Here is a 21,948-nt window from a genome sequence, read left to right as displayed (position 1 = left end):
CTTTGCTTTTGTGTTTTTGTGATTTTTATTTCACTGGTTTGTCTCATATGAAAGTGAACATTATCCGCTTAGACATCTTCAAACCTCCTGTGGGTATTATACTATTTATACTAGTTTCTGCTTTTCCCCTCTAGTATTAATATGTGGTTGCAATTCCACTTTATAAATTGAGCAGCCAAAGAGTAGATGTATTTGAGTACTCTCTGGTTAGACTGTCAGAGTTAATGATATTTTACCTCTTTTATAGAACAGTTGCTCCCCTTAGACTTCTCATGACATAGTTCCTTTCCACAATACATTAGCAAGTTGGGTGTATTTCCTTTTTTCAAATGGGTTACCAATCTATTTTATTATAGGAAACAGTTTTTTCTTTTTATCCCAAAATCTTATCTACATATGCAATCCCAGTATTCTGCCAATTTTTAATGTATAATTGAAATTCCTTATTAATTGCTTCCTTTCTTCCATTAAAACCATTTGCACTTACAAGATGTAAATACTTATGGGATCTGAATGTATTAGAACTTGCAATTTCTGTAACTAAAAATGTTTCCAACAAAGTAATGATCTATCTCTGCAGCCTGTAATGGTCTAAATTAACAATATAATCGTAACAATTTATCACGTTAAGCTTAATTTTAATCATTACTTTATGTTTAATTTGTAGACTTGAATCATCTCATTTGCCTTCTATTAAAGAACCAGAAAGGAAAAGAAAAGAGCTGTTTTCAGTGATGCAAGATCAACCAAATCATGAAAAAGAATTGAACAAGGTATGAAAAATAATGAGCTCAATTTTTCCAGGTAGATGTGAACTCTTTACATACAAAGGGAGTTTTAAAAAATCTTTCTTCTCACTCTGTTTGTTTTCCTTCTGTATTTTTTTGTAAGGTGATAATCTACCAAGCTGCTAATTCTGACATTTTTCTGTGTGAGACTACAAAAAACACAAAACTTAAGTTATCATTCTGCAACTAGGAGACTTCCCACGAAACGTTGAGGGTAGAGGGCCAGAGGCTCCATGATAGGTGGCTTACAGCAAGAAAGTTGAGAGCACAGACTCTGGTGCTCAACCATACACATAAGCTTGCAGAAGTTTCCTGTGCAAGATACTGAGGAGCCTCATTTCTAAGATGGAAATAATTGGTACCTACCTCATAAGTTTGTGATGAGGATTAAATGAGTTAATAATAACTGCTACTTAAATAGCAGTTATCATGTGCCAGGAACTGTTGTAAGGACTTAAGAAATCCTACTTCATTTATTCCTCACAACCATCTAATACAGTAGGTCCTAATATTACCCTCTTTTTACATTTGAGGAAACTAAGGCACCGAGAAAAAGTAACTTCCTTCAAAATTACACAGCTATTAAGTGGCAGAGGCCATATTTGAATCTAGGCAATCTGGCTCCAGTATCCACACTCTTACCCTAAGTTAAAATCCATGAGATAATGCACTTAAAGTGCTTAAAATAGGATCTAGCTCAGAGGAAGCATCTAGTAAATATTGGCTCAATAGTTTTTTATTGCACCCACATTTTTTCACTGAGCACCTAACATGTGCCAGGAACTCTCCTGGAGCTAGAAATACAAGGATGAGTAAGTCGTGGGCACTGTCCTTAAATAGCTTGTAGTTCTTTACTCTCCTACAAAGGGTATTATTCTCTCCTCCCTCTAGTACAATCTGGTAATGGCCTTCTTTTTATGAATTTATCATAGCTACTCTCCACCTCTCTGGTCTTTAGGTTTGAGGATCAGGCAGAATATTTAATGCTATAAAATCTAAACAATTAAAAGTTAAATAAACCTGGGTGTGGCTTTGAATTATCAATTAGTGCAGTGCATAGTGCTTGACACACAGTAAATGAAAATAAATACTTAGAGAATGAGTTAGTTAATACTAAGGTTAAATTTTCTCATAAATATATAGGGTCATAAATTCAGTTGTTTGTACAAATTTAACAAACATTTATTGAGTATCTAGGAGAACTATAGCTATTCTGCTAATTTCTATAGGAAATACAATAATATGAAAGACAGGTACTGTCTGCCCAAGAGTTGACTGTCAGAGAACTAATAGAGGTTAAGTAGAGAAAAGGTGTTATGAATCAATGATCATTTTTCATACATTTTGAACACTTTAATGCCATATAGTCTTACAAAATTTATTTTACTGACTTGAAAATGTAACTTTAAAAAACTCTTTTTCACTGGTGTCCCCAGTAAATGATAAAAGATTGGTTAAAGCCACCTATAGTTACGATTCTTAACCTCGTAGATTTAGATAAAGTAATAAAACTTTGAGAAATATAAAGAATCTTCTGATTTTGCACAGTTTTGATATGGTGGGAGAGAATATGAGGCACAAAATTCTTTATAGGCTCTTGGAAGCCACTAGATACCAGAATGCTGTGCAAAAAAAGGTAACAAATGAATTTTATATAAATAGCTTCCAAGTGGCCGGGCACAATGGCTCATGCCTGTAATCCCAGCACTTTGGGAGGCTGAGGTGGGCAGATCACGAAGTCAGGAGTTTGAGACCAGCTTGACCAACATGGTGAAACCCCATCTCTACTAAAAATACAAAAATTAGCTGGGTGTGGTGGCGCACACCTGTAATCCCAGCTACTCAGGAGGCTGAGGCAGGAGAATTGCTTGAACTCGGAAGGCGGAGGTTACAGTGAGCCGAGATTGCGCCACAGCACTCCAGCCTGGGCGACAGAGCAAGACTCTGTCTTTAAAAAAAAAAAAAAAAAAAGTTTCCAAGTGTTTCTGGAGAGCATTTTCATTCTCTTGTAATAAAACTAACAAGAGCTATATATTATGAATCTTGCAAGCATTTTATTTCTTTTCCTTTTTTCCAGTATAGAACTGTTTTAGCCATTTATTTTATGATAACATTCACATTTTCAATAAACTAAAAGTCATTTGGAATTCAGGTAAATTAGTTTCTTCTTTCATTAAGAAAGAAGCTTTGCAGTATAGCATGTTGTCTTAACATCTAAATATTGTGAAAATAATAAAAATAGTTTACTCCTTTTTCACAGTAGTATGTTCATGTTTTTACATTTTAAAAGTTCCATTTTGGCCAGGTGCGGTGGCTCACACCTGTAATCCCAGCACTTTGGGAGGCTGAGGTGGGCGGATCACGAGGTCGGGAGTTTGAGACCATCCTGGCCAATATGGTGAAACCCCATCTCTACTAAAAATACAAAAATTAGCTGGGCATGGGCACTCACCTGTAGTCCCAGCTACTCGGGAGGCTGAGTCAGGAGAATCGCTTGAACCCGGGAGGTAGTGGTGCAGTGAGCCGAGATCGTGCCACTGCACTCAGCCTGGGTGACAAAGCAAGATGTTGTCTCAAAAAAAAAAAAAAAAAGTTCCATTTTAAGTGGAACATGTTAAACTATGCCAAAGGGATATGCCAAAATCCATACTGGGACAAACTATAGACTGACCATGTCATTTCATCAAATAAATTGGAAGGTAAAAACTTGGAGACAGAAGAGATTAAAAGAGACTTGTAATATTGTCCTCCGGGTTAGGATACTTAGGCTCGTACCTCTTAGTCTCCGCCTTGTTCTCGTTCCTGTGAGTCTTTTAAAAAAAAAATCTGTTAAATGATGAGGTTCAATCATGTGATTTCTAAAGTCATATCCAACTCTGAAATTCTAAATATGTTGGTAATATGAATAGAATCAGATGAAGGAAGGGTTGGTGGCATAAAGCCTGATGGTGGATCACATTTGGCTCTGGGCATGTGTACTTTCCATGTTAGGTCACCCCACTCTAAGTGCCATCCCCTGAAACACAGCTTTTTCTAATCTCACTCTAGGTGTCATCCCCTAAAACCCAGATTTTTCTAATGTCTCTGTAGGTGTCAACCTCTAAAACTCAGGTTTTTCCAAATGTGAACCACTTTCCATACCTTCCAGGACCCTTCCCACAGAGGTTGCAGAGCACAACAGTTCACAGGTCCTGGAATTAGACTGCCTTTCACAAGAAATGTGATGTGAAAAGTTATGCACCTTAATTTTCTAATCTTCTAAATAGAGTAGTCTGCAAAATAGAGAGATATTGTGGGGATTAAATGAGATGATGCATGTAAAGTACTTAGAGCACACAAAAAGAGAGGCTATAGAAAGATATGAACTAGTCCCAATGAATGGATCATATTTAGATCCTAATTCAATTAAACTTAAACAACATTTATTATATTTTTGAGACAAGCTTAAATTTGCATACTGCCTAGATACTTGATGAAATTGAGGAATTGTTACTTTTTACAGACATTGTAATAACATTCTGGCTACATTTTAAAAAAGAGAGAGAGCCTTGTTCTTTTAAAGATATATACTGAAATGTTTAAAAGTGAAATGAAAAAAAAAATCCATTTTAAAAAAGTGCCCTGGAGAAAATTCATATGTTTATTTTGTGACTAGCCTCTACTTAACTCTCCAGCCTTATTTCTCAGAGCAGCTAACTCCTAGGTACCCCAGACTCCTTTTAGTTCACTCAGTGTGTCATTGTTCTGTTTCACTCCCATGCTTACACTCACTGAGCTCTTTGCATGGGAGCCCTCTTCCTCCTCCTCCTTTTTCTTCTTCCTCCTCCCCCTCCTCCTCCTCCTCCTCCACTTCCTTCTCCTCCTTTTTTTTTTTGAGACAGGATCCTGCTGTGTCATTCAGGCTGAAATACAGTGGCACAATCGGGGCCCACTACAACCTGGACCTCCTAGGCTCAAGGGATCCTCCCACCGCACTGTCCCTTCCACCCGAGTAACTGAGACTGAACACACATGCCACCACACCTAGCTAATGTTTTTACTTTTCGTAGAGCATGTCTATGTTCTATTTTTTTCTATACCCTTTTTTTTTTTTTTTTTTTTTTTTTTTTTTGAGACAGGGTTTTGAGACAGGGTCTTGCTCTGTCGCCCAGGCTGGAGTGCAGTGGCGTGATCTCAGCCGACTGTACTGCAACGGCTGCCTCCCAGGTTCCAGGCATCCTTCCCACCTCAGCTTGCCACACACTACCACGCCCCACTAGAGCATCTCTATCTTCTAACTGGCATTCATTCATCCCTCAGTTTTGGGTCTGATGATCCTTCCTCTGGGAATCCTATCCTGACATCCCTAGGCTGGGTTACACACACTGCCACTACATACTGCTGACACTGATTGCTACACTGTGCTGTAATTGTCTATTTTTCTATTTCCTCCAATGGACTATGATTTTTTTTAGATGGATGATTATGTACTTTAAGTCTCAAGGATTGGAAACAGTAAGTGGTTTCTAGAAAGATACTAAAAGGCTGGACCAAGACAGCAGTTGTAGGAATGGAGAGCAGAGGCAAGATTTAAAAGAGGTTGAAATAGAATGGAGAGAATTCATTGCCTGACCAGGTTTGGGAGGACAAGGGTGGAGAGGAGTCAGAGACAATCCAGAGGTGTCTAACATGGAAACGTAGCCAAGATTCAGAAAATAGGAGGCTTAAGCAAGGGAAGTGATGAGTTTTCATGAAGACATTGTTTGAAATTTACTGTAATGTGATTTAGAGAAACAAATGTTTAGTTATAAACAGTACAGCCTGTTTTAGTTTTTAAAAAGCACTGAATTTAAAGCCAAGAGTGCTAGATTCCAGTCCTAGCTTTGCCAGTTATTAGCTTTATGACTTTGAGCAAATCACATAACCATTTTAAAGCCAATTTTTTTCTCCATGAAAATGCTTGATAATACTTTCTTCACCTTCCTCTCAAAGTGGTTATCAAAGTAGTATCAGTCATAGGTGATGATTTGTATACAAAAGAAAATAGAAGTGAGAAATGAAATGTTGGAATTGGAAGGAATAAAGGTAATGAGTCATTATTATAAGTATCTGTTTTTAATTTAGCATTGATCAGAAAAGGAGGGTAAAGTGGGCCCTGACAAAGTTTTAGAATAGGAGGGCTGAACATGGCCAGTAAAAGTTTTAAGCTATTCTATAAATAAAAGGATTCAATAATATTTCCAGTCTCTATCTGCTGCAGATAAGAAGCCAGCTCCAACAGGAGGAAGAGTACCATAACTCTGAGCAGGAAAGAATGAGGAATGAAATCTCTGACCTAACAGAAGAGCTTCATCAGAAGGAGATCACTATAGCAACTGTCACGAAGAAAGCTGCCCTTCTGGAAAAACAGTTAAAAATGGAATTAGAAATAAAAGAAAAAATGTTAGCAAAAGAACAGGTATGCAAACAGGCAGAACAGTGCTTGTCTAGGGCACACTCTTGCTCAGTGCCAACTGGAGCCTTCATTATTGACTAATGAAAACATTGCATTTCTTGGTATTATTTCTGAGACTAGCTTCACAGAAATGCTTTGTGGTGTTACATAAATAAAACCTTTGAGAGATAACACGAAGTGTCACCAACAAAAAGCACTAGGGCAATGACAGTGCAAGACAATTTCATTCAATCTCTTCTTTCCATTTTCTTGTAACCTATATTCTGATCACCTCCCACAGTACACTCTAATCAAATATTTCTTTCTGAGTATTTTTTTTCTGTATTTCTCTTCCATTAACATTTTTATCTTTAAAAAGAAGTCTCTATTCCATCTCTTCTTCAACACTTCCCACCCCTCCCCCACATTTCATGTATTTCTTTTAGGCTTTTTACAAATGGATGTTGAAACATGAAAATTAGTTCATATTACTGAACATGCAAATGCACAGCATGGTGCATGGGGAAAAACAGCAATTGTAACATTCTTCTGTTGAAATACAAGTAATGTCTACATCCTTCCTTTCCTTCCTGCCTATTTATTTTTTAAATTCCCTCCATCCCTTACTCATGATCAAATGGATGGCCTACTATTGAAAGCACAGGGTTTATCTGCCTTTTTACCCCAAATCTAAAGGTTTTGACAGTATCATTTAATAATTTTCTAGGCATATGAGGGTCACTTCACAAATAGCACGCCTAAAATCGTGTGAATTATGAAAACCGAAAAGATTTAGCCTTTGCCCAGTTGTAAGCCTTAAACCGCGATTTATTGGTGCAGTACACAGGAAAACAGCACAGATGGGAAAATCGCTTTGGTTGTACCTGTAGAGGGAGGGATATTTTACAGGTGTTAACAGTGATGTGGGTAGTTGGATTATGAATAATTTTTATTTTCACCTTTATATTTTTGTACATTCTCTAGGTTTTGCCAATGAGCAAATAATTAGTAAGTGACAAAAGTAAATCTTTTTAAGGCAGGTGTTTTCTACAGAAATGAGTCCTAGAGAAATCAAAGGACAGATACTATATCCAAGTCTTGTCAAGTACAATAAATCAGGGAAAGATAAAATAAATTGAGAGACAAAATGAAGTAGTCATTTAAAAAGATGGAACTTTGGCAGAAATATCAGAAAGAACAAAATTAAACATGAAAGTTATGTATTGCCTATTGTAAAAATTAATCAGTTGTTGAATAAATTTAATGGACAGTTATTCAAACATGTTTTTAACATGTGCTTTTTCTGGTGACAATTTGCATACAATAGAAAATAGAAACCAGAAATTGAATTTTGGGATTAGAAGACAAAAGTAAATGAATCATTACTGAAAGTATATGTTTGTAGTTTAGCATTGATCAGAAAAAGACATAAAGTGGTGCCTGCCAAAGATATAAGAACTAAATCAGAATACTTGAATGTTATTGATTATACTGAATAAGTATTTCCCTTCATTACACTTAGAAAATATTTGTATTCGCAAAACAAAATTTTAATAGAATTATGAGTTTTTATTACGAATTTTACATTTACCTTTTATCTACTAATTTCAGGTCTCAGATATGAAATATAAAGCTGTCAGAACTGAAAACACACATCTAAAAGGAATGATGGGAGATTTAGACCCTGGACGATACATGGTAATATGCTGACATCATTCAATAAATTGAACAAAGAGATTACTGAATTGGCCACAATTAAATCAGACATCATTTATTGAGCACTTGCTATGTGTTAGACATGAAGGAGTTGGATGGTAAATTATCTTGCACTTCAGCTGAGGTTACTTTTATCCTCAGGCTAGAACATTGGAATGTCTGATTTTCTCCCTTGTTCTTTGGTTGGATTGGGCTCAAGTCTGATCATTTCCCTCAAATATGCCAAGCATGCTATTTCCTTGCTTTTGTTCTTGCTGTTGCCTTTGAAATCCTACATCCTACATGGCCTGATTCAAGTGCCAATCTTCCCCCAACGAAGCCACCCCTGAAACCCCAGTCAGAATGAATACCACATTTAGTTTGTATTTTGTTCTGGCTTGTTTTGTTGCTTGTCACTTTCCCAGTGGATGGCAAGCAGGGAACCATGTCTTATTGGTGTTTGTTTCACCAGTACCTCACATCTTCAGGCATAAAGTAAGTGTTCAATGAGTGTTGGTTGATTTAAAAGAGGGAGAAATGAATGAATTACTGAGGATAAGGACTTCTGGTTTTAACCAATGGCTCTATAGGTTTACACAAAGGAACTTAAACAGTCTCTGTTTATCTCCTTTTTTTTTTGAGATGGAATCTCGCTCTGATGCCCAGGCCAGAGTGCAATGGCGCAATCTCGGCTCACTGCAAACTCCGCCTCCTGGGTTCACGCCATTCTGCCTCAGCCTCCTTAGTAGCTGGTACCACAGGCGCCCACCATCACACCTGGCTAATTTTTTTTTTCTGTATTTTTAGTAGAGACGGGGTTTCACCGCATTAGCCAAGATGGTCTCAATCTCCCGACCTTGTAATCCACTCGCCTTGGACTCCCAAAGTGCTGGGATTACAGGCCTGAGCCACCGCGCCCGGCTTCTGCATCTCCTTTCAATTGTTTAATGTAACAATAGAAAGTTGATCTTTATACGAGAATTTTTATTTATTGAATGAATGAAATATTGTTAACTTGTTATCATTTATTTGCTCTGAGGAAATTCTAAGATAATTTTCTACCATATGAGGAATGGAAAGGATAAGAGATGAAAATGGTAATTACTTAATCAGGCCTCAGTTTCCTCAGCTATAAAATGAGGGAATTGAATTAAGCATTCTCCATTGGCCCTCCTTAAGCTATCATACTATATTTCTGTGATATTATGTACTTATTTTCATAATGGTCCATATTCTAGCATCGAAATAGTAGAAACGTTCTGGAAGCATTCTGTCTTCTTCTTTGGGCATGGTTAATGAATCCTGTGATTGGAGTACAGATGAATAAAAAGTAAGGCATAAGTGATTTTCCTATTTGTTACATTGAAAAAACTGTGTGTCACCTATGACACTTTTGTTTCTAAATGCTGAACACACAAAAAGTTAAATCAGATCCTGACTCCATGAGTGCCTTTTTCACTCACAAAATGGTATTTGTGTTTTTTTTTTTTTACATTTCAGTCTGAATGTTTTTAAAGTGTAAATTCTGGGTTATCACAGCCCCCACTGAGCGTGCCTAATTCTGGCTCCTTTAGGAGTTTGACTTTGTTCACCTTTTTGTGTTTTTAAGAAATAGCAGACACAGAGATGTATAAAGAAGCTTATGACCCACAACCCTATCCCAATCCAAAGATACCCAGTGCTAACGAATTAGTGTTTGTGGTAGCATTCTGTAACTTTTTCCTTGCATATGCACACATAAGGAGGAGATGGGTTGAATGTTCTTTTACAGAAATAAATGTACAATATATACATTATTCCAAAACTGCATTTTGACAGTCCATGAACATCTCTACAAATCAGTAAACATCCTTTTATTTTTCTAATTTCTTAGAAAAAATGTATATTCATATAAGATATACGTAATTTTTTACAAATTTAATCGTAACTTACATAAGTGCAATTTTAGTGTAGTCATTTTGTTGTTGCTGCTTGCTTTACTCCTCCCTCTTTCCTCCAAACATCTACCCACATTATACCCCATCCTCTAGATGATACATGTTAACTACTTGGTATGTATTATTTTAAACTTTTTCATATATATACACATATAGTCATATAGTACCTATTTGGGGATTTTATCATCTTTTTAAAGTTGAATCATAACACATACTTCTCTGTCTTGTTTTTGTTCACTCAACAGTATCCCTTGGAATCTTTCCAAGTTAACTAATTTAAGTCTATTTTATTTTTATAATAGCTTGATAATATTCCATGGTGTGTATCAAAATTTATTAAATGATTTTTATAGTTATTTCAGGGATAATTTATTCAACTCTGTTTCCAGAGTTTTGCCTGATGAACAATACTGTAAGAAAAATCCTTATACATACACCTTGGAATAGCCTTCCTAGGAGTAAAATTGCTAATTCAAAGGATATGTTTGTTTTAATTTTAATAGCTATTGTTAAATCATATGTCTACCATCTCTGTATGAGAGTACCTTTTAAAATTTCATTCTTGTAGGCAATAGGTGTTATTGGTCTTTTTAATTTTTGTCATTCTGATGGTTATAAAGTAATTTCTCAATAGGTCTTTAATTTGCATTTCCCTGACTTACCAGGTGAACATATTTTTGTATATTTATTGACAATGTGTACCAATATGAATTAGAAATATCCTTTGCCCATTTTTCTGTTGGCTTATTTGTCTTTTTTGTGTCAATTTTTTATTTTTATTTTTTATTTTTTGAGTTGGAGTCTCACTCTGTCACCCAGGCTGGAGTGCAGTGGTGCAATCTTGGCTCACTGCAGCCTCCACCTCCTGGGTTCAAGCAATTCTCCTGCCTCAGCCTCCCAAGTAGCTGGGATTACAGGCACATACCACCATGCCCAGCTCACTTTTATATATTTTCAGTAGAGACGGGGTGGCCAGGTTGGTCTCAAACTCCTGACCTCAAGTGATCTGCCAGCCTTGGCCTCCCGAAGTGCTGGGATTACAGGTGCGAGCCACTGCGCCCACCCTCATGTCAATTTTTAACAATGCTTTTCCAAATCTGTTGTTTGTAACTTTATGACTTTTTTTGGCCATGCAAAATGCTTTAAACTTCTACTTGATCTCTTTGTTTATAGCTTCTTAGTTTCCTTCTTTGACTAACAGTTCTCCCTTCTAGATATATATAGCGTCAGTTTTTTTTCAAAGATTATTATATCTGTCATCCAAGTCTTTAATCCATTTATTTTGCATGGGATATAAAATGGAAACCAAATTTAAATTTTTATGTAACCATTAAGCTCAATTTATTTAGTTTATCCTGGTAATTTCCTGTTGGATCCTATTTGGAATTGAATTAAGTTTATAGGTTAACTTTGATTTGGCATTTTCATTATAGTAAATTTTTCCATCCGAGAATGGCTTTCCATTTCTTCATATTTTATGTTTTTCAATAAGATCTTACCATTTTCTTTGTATAGGTTATGTCCTTTTCTTTTAAAATGTATTTCTAGGTGTTTTTTAAAGATGAGTTTGCTGTTAAAATAAAAAAATAAAATAAATAACAAAATTTATTCCCAAGTGTTTTGCAATTTTTAGCACTGTTATGAATAAAATATTTTCCTTTTTCAATATCTTGTAACTTATTGTTAATATAGAAAAATACGAATTATCTTATTAATTTAAGTAGACTTTTTACTAGAAGTTTCTTAGGGTTTTCTGAGATACAAAATCATATCAACAAAAATAGTCGTATCTCTTTTCCACTGCCAATAGTAGGTTTTTTCTTTTTGATCATATACCATTTGCTAAAACCTCCAAGAAAATGTTAAATAATTATAGTGCTTGATGGAAATTTTTCTAGTTTTTGATTTTAAGTGATGTGGTTTTAGAGTTTTGCTGTTTCATATATTTGTTCTTAATTTATGGTCTTAGTTATATCTTTTTCTATTTTACTTAGAGTTGTTATTAAGAATTGCTGCTGGTTTTATCAAATGCCTTTTTAGGAAATATGACATTATATGGGTTTTGTTTTTTAATTTATTGATGTGTAATAGACTATGGTTAACAGATTCCCCAATATTGATCCACCTTTGAATTTTTGGAATAAACCTTTTTAGTCATTGTCTTAGTTTGATAGGGCTATTGTAACAAAGTACCAAAAGCTGGCTGGCTTGAAACAACAGAAATTTATTGTCTCACAGTTCTAGAGGCTTGAAGTCCAAATTCAAGGTGTCAGCAGGACTTTGCTCCCTCTGAAACCTGTAGAAGAGAATGCTTCATTACCTCTTCCTGAATTCTGGTAGTTTGCCAACGATCGTTGGCATTCCTTGACTTGTAGATACATGAGCCCAATCCTCTGTCTTCATATGGCATTCTTCCTGTACCTCTGTCTTCACATGGGCATCTTCTTCCTGTGCTTCTTCCCATCATCCTCTCTCCTTTTGTGTCTGTTTCTGTGCCCAAATTTTCCCATTTTATAGGATGCTAGTCCTATTGGATTGGGGCCCACCCTAGTAACCTCATTTTTTCTCTGTAAAGACCCTGTTTTCAAATAAGGTCACATTCTGAGGTACCGAGGGTTAGGATTTCAACATGTCTTTTTGGGAGTAGCACAACTAAACTTATAATAGCCATATCTTAGCAATTTTGATATACTATCGGATTCTATGTGATAATATTTTATTTAGAAATGAAGATCTGCAGACCTCCAGTTTCAAAACGGTGGCATAAAAGTAAACTGGCTTAATTCCCTCCACAGAATACCAAAAACAAATATGTAAATAAAGGCTATATATGACAAGTGTACAGCTAACATCACACTAAATGGGGAAGAATTGAAAGCCTTTCCTCTAAGATCTGGAACAAGATAAGGATGCCCACTTTCACCACTTTTATTCAGCATAATACTCAAGTCTTGACCAGAGCAATTAGGCAAGAGAAAGACACAAAAGGGCATCCAAATTGGAAAGGAAGAAGTCAAATGAACTCTGTTCACAGATGATATGATCTTATGCTTAGAAAACCCTAAAGACTCCACCAAAAAAACTGTTAGAATTGATAAACAAATTCAGTAAAGTTTCAGGATATAAAAACATACCAAAATAAGTAACATTTTTATACGTCAATAGTGAATAATCTGAAAAAGAAATCAAGAAAGCAATCTCACTTACAGTAATTACAAAGAATATGAAATACCTAAGAATCAAAAGAAGTGAAAGATATATACAAGGAAAACTATATATTTCTGATGAAAGAAATTGAAGAGGACAAAAAAATGGAAAGATATTCCATTCCCGTGTATTGGAAGATTTAATATTATTAAAATGATAATACTACCCACAGCAATGTACAGATTCAGTGTGATCCCTTCAAAATGCCAATGACATTCTTCAAAGAAACAGAAAAAAAACTATCCTAAAATTTACATGCAAAAACAGAAGACCCTGAATAGCCAAAGAAACCCTAAGTAGAAAGAACAAAGATGGAGACAGTATACTACCTGAGTTCAAAATATACTACAAAGCTATAGTAACCAAATCAACATGGTACTGGCATAAAAACAGACACATAGACAAATGGAACAGAATAGAGTTCTGTAATAGATGTAAACCCATGCATTTAGAGCCAACGAATCTTCGATAACCACAGTGAGATACCACTTCACACCCACTAGAATGACTAAAATTCGATATATTGAAATAATGTATTTTCAAGAATATACAATAGGGAAAGGGTAGCCTCTTCAATAAATAGTGCTAGAAAAACTGGTAATTACATGTAGAAGAATAAAACTAGACTCCTATCTCTCACCAAACAAAAATCAAATAAAAATTGATTAAAGACTTAAATCTAAGACCTGAAACTATGAAACTAATAAAAGAAAACATTAGGAAAATACTCCATGACTTTAGTTTGAGCAAAGATTTTTTTGTGTAAGATCTAAAAATACAGGCAATCAAAGGAAAAATAGGTAAGTGGGATAATATCAAGCTGAAAAGCTTCTGCACAGCAAAGAAAAGAATCAACAAAGTGAAAAGATGACCCACAGAATGCAAGAAAATATTTGCAAACTATCCATATGACAAGGAATTAATAGCCAAAAAATATGAGGAGCTCAAACAACTCAATAGTTAAAAAATAATAATAATAATTTGATTTAATAATGTTCAAAAGATCTGAATAGACATTTCTCAAAAGAATACATACAAATGGCCAACAGATATATGAAAAAAAAGTTCAGTATCACTAATCATCAGAGAAATGCAAATCAAAACCACAATCAGATATCATCATATCCCAGTTAAAATGACTTTTATTTAAAAAGACAGATAATAGTGGATGCTGGCAAGGATCTCGACGAAGGGCAACCCTCATACACTGTTGGTGGGAATGTAAATTAGTATAGCACCTATGGATAACAGTATAAAGTTTTCTCAAAAAACTAAAACTAGAACTATGATATGGTCCAGTAATTCCACTACTGGGTATATATCCAAAAGAAAGGAATCAATATATCAAAAAGATACCTGCACTCCTATGTTTATTACAGCATTATTTTCAATAGCCAAAATGTAGAATCAACCTAAGTGCTTATCAGTGGACGAATGGATAAAGAAATGTGGTATATATACACAGTGGAATATTATTCAGCCAGAAAAAAAAAAAGAATGAAATCCTGTCATTTGTAGCAACGTGGATGAAACTGCTGGAGGTCATTATGTTAAGTGAAATAAGCCAAGCACAGAAAGACAAATATTCCATGTTCTTACTCATATGTGGGAGCTGAAAACGTGGATCTCATGAAGACAGCAAGTAAATTGGTGGTTACCAGAAGCTAGGAAGGATAGGAGGAAGGGAGAATGAAGACAAGTTGGTTAATGGGTACAAGTATACTGTTTGGAAATGTTACCTATTGTTCAGCACTAGGTAATATATATGTGTACATATATGTATGACCTATTATACATTTTGAAATAGCCAAAAGAGAATAATTTTGTTTCTAGCATAAAGAAAAGACAAATATTTAAGGTGATGATACCTCAAGTACGCTGATTTGATCTCTACAAATTATTTAAATGTACTAATTTATCCTATGTACTCTGAAAATACATCTATTGTGGATCAATAAAAGAAGAATTTAAAATCTGTGTGTATAAATGAGATTTGTATATGGTTCTTTTTCTACTTGTTTTAAGGTTATATTGTATTTATAATATAAGCTGAGAACTTTATGAGTTGTTTAGAATAGTTTAAGTAATATTGCAAGTACCAGTTCTTTAAAGGTTAGAAAGAATTTAGCTGTGAAACTGGACCTGGTAAATCTTCAATTATTTTTCCACTCTCTTTTCGAGCACTTGGTATATCCAAGTTTCACTACTACTTCTCAGTAATACTTCTTAGGTTATTTTGGTAATTTGTATTTTTCTAGGAAATCAATTTCAACTTGTTTTATTATTACAAAAGGTAGTAATGTCCTACAATTTTTTTATCTCTTCTATATTCTGTTTATAATTCCCTTCTTATTCCTAAGCTTGTATAGTTTAGCATGCTCTCTATTTTTTGTTTTAACTCTGACTCTCAAGTGATTTATTTTTTTAGTATTTAAAAATACTGACTTTTGGATTTATTATTTTCATACATTTTTCTTAATTTTATTGTTTTTAGTTTTATAAATTAATTTTCTCTTCCTGCTGTTTTATTTGGTTATACTTTCTTAATGAAGAAAATTTCTTGAAATGAAGAAAACTTTATCATATCTATTATATATTAAAATTTCATAATTAGGAAAAAATCCATAATCAGTTAATTCTTTCTGAAATAATTGGAATGCATAAATATAGAATTAAATAATTGGTGCTGAAATTTTGCCTCAGGATATTTACATCATTATTTTTGTCTTCTAAAATATGTGCTATTTGGGAAATATTAAAATAATAACTTTTTCCTTTCTACAAGGAAATTACTGATCTTCAGGTTGGTTATTTCTAACCAAATATAGCTTTGAGAATCTTTCTGCTTGACAATCTATGAAGCTCCCTGCTCATTTCCACTTAGGGAATGAAAGTTTACCACAGGCAGTCGCCCAGATCTAGGAATGCAGCTCCCATTTGGGGAATGTACTGATGGGACTAACTACCTGGTATCTAAGGTTTCCTGGGTCTCAGTGAGGAATGTAGAATAGTGGAGAAAAGTGAAGGGTTTTCTCTTATTCTACTCTTGGGTAGCTAACAAATAATCAAGCTTATTGTGGTAGGTTTTTTAATGCCTTATTTATTTAGTCCTATAATTGTATTATTAAGTTTCCTTTTATTTAAGAAAGTTATAATAAAATCATATTTAATTAGAACTAGAATCTGTGGTAATTTTTAAGAAGACTAATTTGCGGCCGGAAGTGGTGGCTCAAGCCTGTAATCCCAGCACTTTGAGAGGCCGAGGCGGGCGGATCACAAGGTCAGGAGATCAAGACCATCCTGGCTAACACGGTGAAACCCCGTCTCTGCTAAAAAATACAAAAAATTAGTCGGGCGTGGTGGCGGGCGCCAGTAGTCCCAGCTACTCGGGAGGCTGAGGCAGGAGAACGGCGTGAACCCGGGAGGCAGAGCTTGCAGTGAATGGAGATCCGGCCACTGCACTCCAGCCTGGGAGACAGAGCTAGACTCCATCTCAAAAAAAAAAAAAAAAAAAAAGACTAATTTGCTGTTCACTATCTGTAAAGTTTTCTAAATAAAATAGTAACGTAAAAAATTAGTACCCTTACAATGATTAAAACATCCATTCATGTACTGAAATTAACATGCTAACTACAAAACATCATTAAAGCCAGTCTTTGTCAAAATGCTTTGTTAGCCTAATTGTTGCTGTTAAATATACAAAAGTGAAAAAAAAAAAAAACTATACATGCAAAGTATTATTTAGGCACTTCAGTAATTCAGCCAGCCTCATCCTAATCTGTTGAAGTAAATGAGCATCAGGAGGTTTTGCCATTTCAATAATAAAGAAATTGATTCAAATTATCAAACTCTAAAATTTTGAAAGAAACAAAAGTTGAGTAACAGATGGATAAAAAGAATCCATCAGAAACACAAGGGGGGGGGGTGGATATATTCCTGAAATCATTAGAAATGCATTTAAGAAAAACATTAAATTAAATTAAATGGCTCCGAAAGAGGGTTTTGTGAGGGAAAATGTACTCTTAAATGTAAAACATGCAAATACATTACCTGTGTAATTCTTTCAGTTCATGCTCACAACACTTATTTAATTGTGGTACATTTAGGAAATCTCAGGGTTTTAAAAATCGTTATTATTATTCTTAATTACTTTAAACCAACATTGGATCAAAAATAATCACAGATTAAATCTAATTTTATAGGAAATGCTTAAACAAAATTTTAACTGATCAGCGGACCATCAAGAATTCTATACTTTGGTACATATCTTATTAAGAGTCAAATTATGAGTCTTATTCTCAACGCTTTTCAATCAGTTCTGTCCATATGATTTTTTTTTCCTTATGGAGAGAAAAAATTTATAAGACCCCGCCTCCTTTGTTTTTATCACAGATCTACTCTAATTTTAGAATAAGCATTCTTTCCTCTTCTAAAGCAAGAGACTACAGATTGCTCTTTTCTCTACATTTGTATCTCTCAAAAAGAATAAATGTTGAGAAATCCTAAAGGCAGAGCTTAATAAGCAGAGAAATACCTTCAATGGCCTTCCTTTTTCAAAGAGCACCTGAGTCAGTAGCTTTAGAAGCATATAACTTTTCCTGTATTGATTTGTGGAAAAGTCTGCCCTCCTGAAGCATTTTCTTCCATTAAAAAATGAGACTTTGCTACATATTTACTAAACTTCTATAATAGGTAGTAAGTGGAAAATGTAGTAAGCAGATTTGGCCTTTGAAGCAAAAAAAGAAATACATAAACATTTTTAATACCTAATATGTATGTATTTCTGCACTTATGTATTACTCTTGATACTAATATGATAGGATGTAAATAATTCTCAACGTGCAATTAGTCAAAAATTTTAGAAAACTTAGGATGATTTTATGGGATGCCTTTATGAAAGGCACTCAGAGCTTTAAGCTTAGGAACTTAGTTCTAAGCTGTAATTATTTATCGTCTTATAGACTTTGAACCATAGATATTTGGAGCTTCAAAAAAGATGTTTTACTCAAGTTATTTTTGTATGCTAAAATGTTACGCTTTTGAAAACATAGAACTATTGTTTAAACAGCAGCTACACAACCCATGCATATTTGAATCTGAGGACTAGAAAGAACTGTGTAAAATAATTTAGAGCATTTTTCATGAGTTTTTATTGTGAGAATATATCCTATTTTTAAAAATTTTGTGAAAAGTTTAGATACTCCCTAGGAAACTTCTTATGTTTAATTGAAATGGCGTCAGCAATCTTTATTCTTACTCTAAACCTCTCATTTTGTAATTTAGACATACTTCATATCCTATTCTGAGAACACACTAAAATTGGGTGTCTCCTACCAGATAGTGAAACTTTGTAAGGAAGATACATTGCTCAGAATTGTGTAGAACTGGCACAATCTCGACTGTAAAAGCAGTAAGATAGAATGATCCGGAATCAGACCCCAATCTATATTTAGTATATAACTTGCTGAATCATCCAACAGTGGAGAATAGATGTTTTAATCAATGTGTGATTAGAATAATTACAATAATTATTAATTTTTAGTCTTTTCTCATTTTGTACAAAATTAATCCCAAATAACTAAATAATTAAATGTAAAATAATGAAATTATAAAACAAATAGAAGAAAATACAAGTGAATATTTATAGCTTTTAGAATGAAAAGAAAAAATATAAAAGCAAAGAAGAAGTCACAAGGGAAAAAGACTGACAGATTTCATTAAATAAAAATTTAAAAAACTTTCTATATAAAATATATCATGCACTAAAATTAAAACTTAAAATCACATGGAAAACATATTTTCAACTAACTTAAGAAACAGTAACTTAGGATTAGTACACCTAATGTTAAAAAAAAAAAAAAAATTCCTTCAAATTAGTAAGAAAAACACAGACACCCTAATGCAAAAATAAGCTACGGACACAAATAACACAGACACCCTAATGAAAAAAGAAGCTAAGGACACAAATAGACAATTGACAAAAGATAGAGTAAAATTTGCCAGGAAGCGTATATATTCTACTTCACTAATAGCTAAATAAAAGTTACTATTTTTATCTATCAAGTTGGCAGATTTAACCAAATGGTAATATTGAATGGTTGGGAGTGTAGTAAGACAGGCTCCTTAATACATTAGTGGTGGGAATTTATGAGATGGAAATTTATGAGATTTATAGGGGAGGGGGATAGACACTTTTTAATCAAGGTCTTCAACAACATTCACACAATTTAACCCAGTGGTCCCACTCCTTGGACTACAGCTAGAGAAATATAGACCAAGATTTGTGTATAAGGGAATCAACACAGTGTTAATTATTTTGAAAAGAAAAAAAGAAAAACTAAATTCAACAATAGAAGAATGGCTAAATGAATTTATTTGTACCTCTACCGATGCAGTCATTAAAAATCTTATTTTTTAAGAATATACAATGTTAAAGGGAAAATACAGTTTCTAAAACTTTACTGCATTTTATACATTACAGTTTTGTAACTATAGTTACAATGTTGTAAGTATGCATATATTTTATACTGACTATATTATATTTCATATTGATATTTATACAGTCTTGTACTCCATAGCAATGTTTTAGTCAACAATGGACTGCATATTAGGACAGTGGTCCCAAAAGATTATAATATTTCTACGTTTAGGTATGTTCAGATACACAAATACTTATACAGGTTTGTAACCTAGAAACAATAGGCTTTACCTTACAGCCTAGGTTTGTAGTGGGCTATACCGTCTAGGTTTGTGTAGGCACACTGTATGATCACATGATGAAATCAGCTAATGTTGCATTTGTCAGAATGTATCCCCATCATTAAACAACACATGACTGTATATTGATAATATTTTTCTAAGTAGCCATACGTTATAATTATATTGATAGTTTATGTTGACATTGTATTTTCCATTGGTAGAAAAAAGACTAGAAAGATATAAATGTTAATAGCAGTTATCACTGAATGTTGGTAGTATGGAATATTTATTTTCTTCTTAATACCTTGTATTTTCTATAATGACATGATTTTATGTGCCCGTATATTAATGCATGCCTCATTTTAATCAGAAAAAAATTTAAAATTTAATGCATGTTATTTCTAGTTCCATTATTAATCAACACTAGAAGGTAGAGTCTATGAACACAAAAGAACTTGAAATCTAGCTAATTTGTTCTATTAGGCTGGTGCAAAAGTAATTGTGGTTTTGCCATTGAACGTAATGGCAAAAACCACAATTACTTTTGCACCAACCTAAATAGATACAGAGAGTAATAATGCATAGAGTAAACCTTTTCTGTTTTGGGGATGATGCAGTGGGGATGATGCAATACATACACCATTGCAAATGTGTTCCGCGGCAGCTACCCCTGGGTATCTGCTTCTTGTGAGGAGATGAGGAGGTGGAAAGGAGCATTTAGAAAGTGAGCAAGAGTAGAGTCACATCACTCGGCTCAGATGAAAGGGCCTTTCCAGCACAAGTCTCCAAACACACAGAAAATATGCATTACTTATAAGGGACAGTTTATTCAATGATAGTTTATTTTATTCTCTAGAGTATGGACTTCACTAACAGGGAACATTCAAGGCATACATCTATTAATAAACTGGAATATGAGAATGAAAGGCTCCGAAATGATCTTGCGAAACTTCGCGTCAATGGAAAATCAACACGGACTAATCAAAACACCTATGAAGAAACAGGAAGATATGCCTATCAAAGCCAAATAAAAGTGGAAAAAAATGAAGAGAGGTATGCTGGCTCCGTTATATAAGGGCATAAGTTTAAAAACATGTAATTAAAATTTATTTTAAAGAATTCAAATTATAACTTTATATACTTTCTCTTCTGTGGTTTAAAATTTATTTTATAATGATAATGCAGTAGACTAGATACATTGCTTTATAAGAAATTGTGTCGATTTGAAATGCGTGGAGTATTACAGTGGACTTTAGTTTGTTAGTCATCTCAGATCATTTTTGGAAGCTGAGGTGGTATACAAAACATACAGATAAGTCATTTTACTTTTGATGTCATGGGAACAGAGAAAACTAGATTTTAATATGTTAGGTATATTGTTCAAACAAAATAGAAAATATAGGAACATGTCCTTTCTCATCTACCTTCAATAATAGATACACTTTCTGTTTTTGTTGTTTTTGGCTTTTGGGGTTTGTTTGTTTGTTTTGAGACGGAGTCTCGCTCTGTCACCCAGGCTGGAGGGCAGTGGTGTGATCTTGGCTTGCTACAACCTCTGCCTCCCGGGTTCAAGTAATTCTTATGCCTCAGCCTCCCAAGTAACTGGGACTACAGGCCCCTGCCACCACACCCAGATAATTTTCGTATTTTTAGTAGAGACAAAGGTTTCACCATGTTGGCCAGGCTGGTCTTGAACTCCTGACCTCAAGTGATTCACCCACCTCAGCCTCCCAAAGTGCTGGGATTACAGGCGTGAGCCACCGCACCTGGCCAACAGATACACTTTCTATTGACATTCTAGCAGTGGCAACAAATTATTGGCGATTTTGTAGGGAAGGAATCTATGAATGTATAGGTTTTCTCCAAATGAAGAGAAGTGTATGGAAAATCATTATCTGCTGTCCACATTATTCCCATACTCTGTAAAAGGCCTTATTAAAAATTCAAATATATCAACCATAAAAATAGGCTAATTTATTCAATTTTAATAAAAGATTTATGGAGTCATAACTGTCTCTGAAAGCCTTTTACTGCTTTCCCAAACTTGGAAAATGCTGAATGAAATAAGCAAGTTTCTTTTATACAATATTTCTCAGAGCCATTAATATGTTAACTTACACTGTGAGTGTCCAACAAGGGATATGGTATGCAGCACTCCCCAGACATATTTGATGTCAATTTATTATTTAATTTCATAGTGCCAAGAAAT

General features: G+C 34.3%; 1 protein-coding gene across 6 annotated transcripts in view; it reads left to right on the top strand.

Moving 5' to 3' along the window:
• Window positions 1–21,948, top strand: part of DEUP1 (deuterosome assembly protein 1) — a 98,791-nt gene that overhangs the window by 60,973 nt on the left and 15,870 nt on the right. For 5 of the 6 annotated variants that reach the window (XM_017948854.2, XM_017948855.2, XM_003910546.5 and 2 more), the window contains 4 exons: window positions 668–773; window positions 6,028–6,225; window positions 7,813–7,899; window positions 20,596–20,792. In XM_017948854.2, coding sequence (XP_017804343.1) covers window positions 668–773; window positions 6,028–6,225; window positions 7,813–7,899; window positions 20,596–20,792 — 588 coding nt within the window. Of the gene's footprint in view, window positions 1–667; window positions 774–6,027; window positions 6,226–7,812; window positions 7,900–9,134; window positions 9,227–20,595; window positions 20,793–21,948 lie in introns of all 6 variants that reach the window. The other variant, XM_009187095.4, reaches the window with a different exon arrangement.

The sequence above is a fragment of the Papio anubis genome, chromosome 12, assembly GCF_008728515.1.
Source record: "Papio anubis isolate 15944 chromosome 12, Panubis1.0, whole genome shotgun sequence".
Lineage (NCBI taxonomy): Eukaryota > Metazoa > Chordata > Mammalia > Primates > Cercopithecidae > Papio > Papio anubis.
This window is presented reverse-complemented; position numbering and strand designations above follow the sequence as displayed.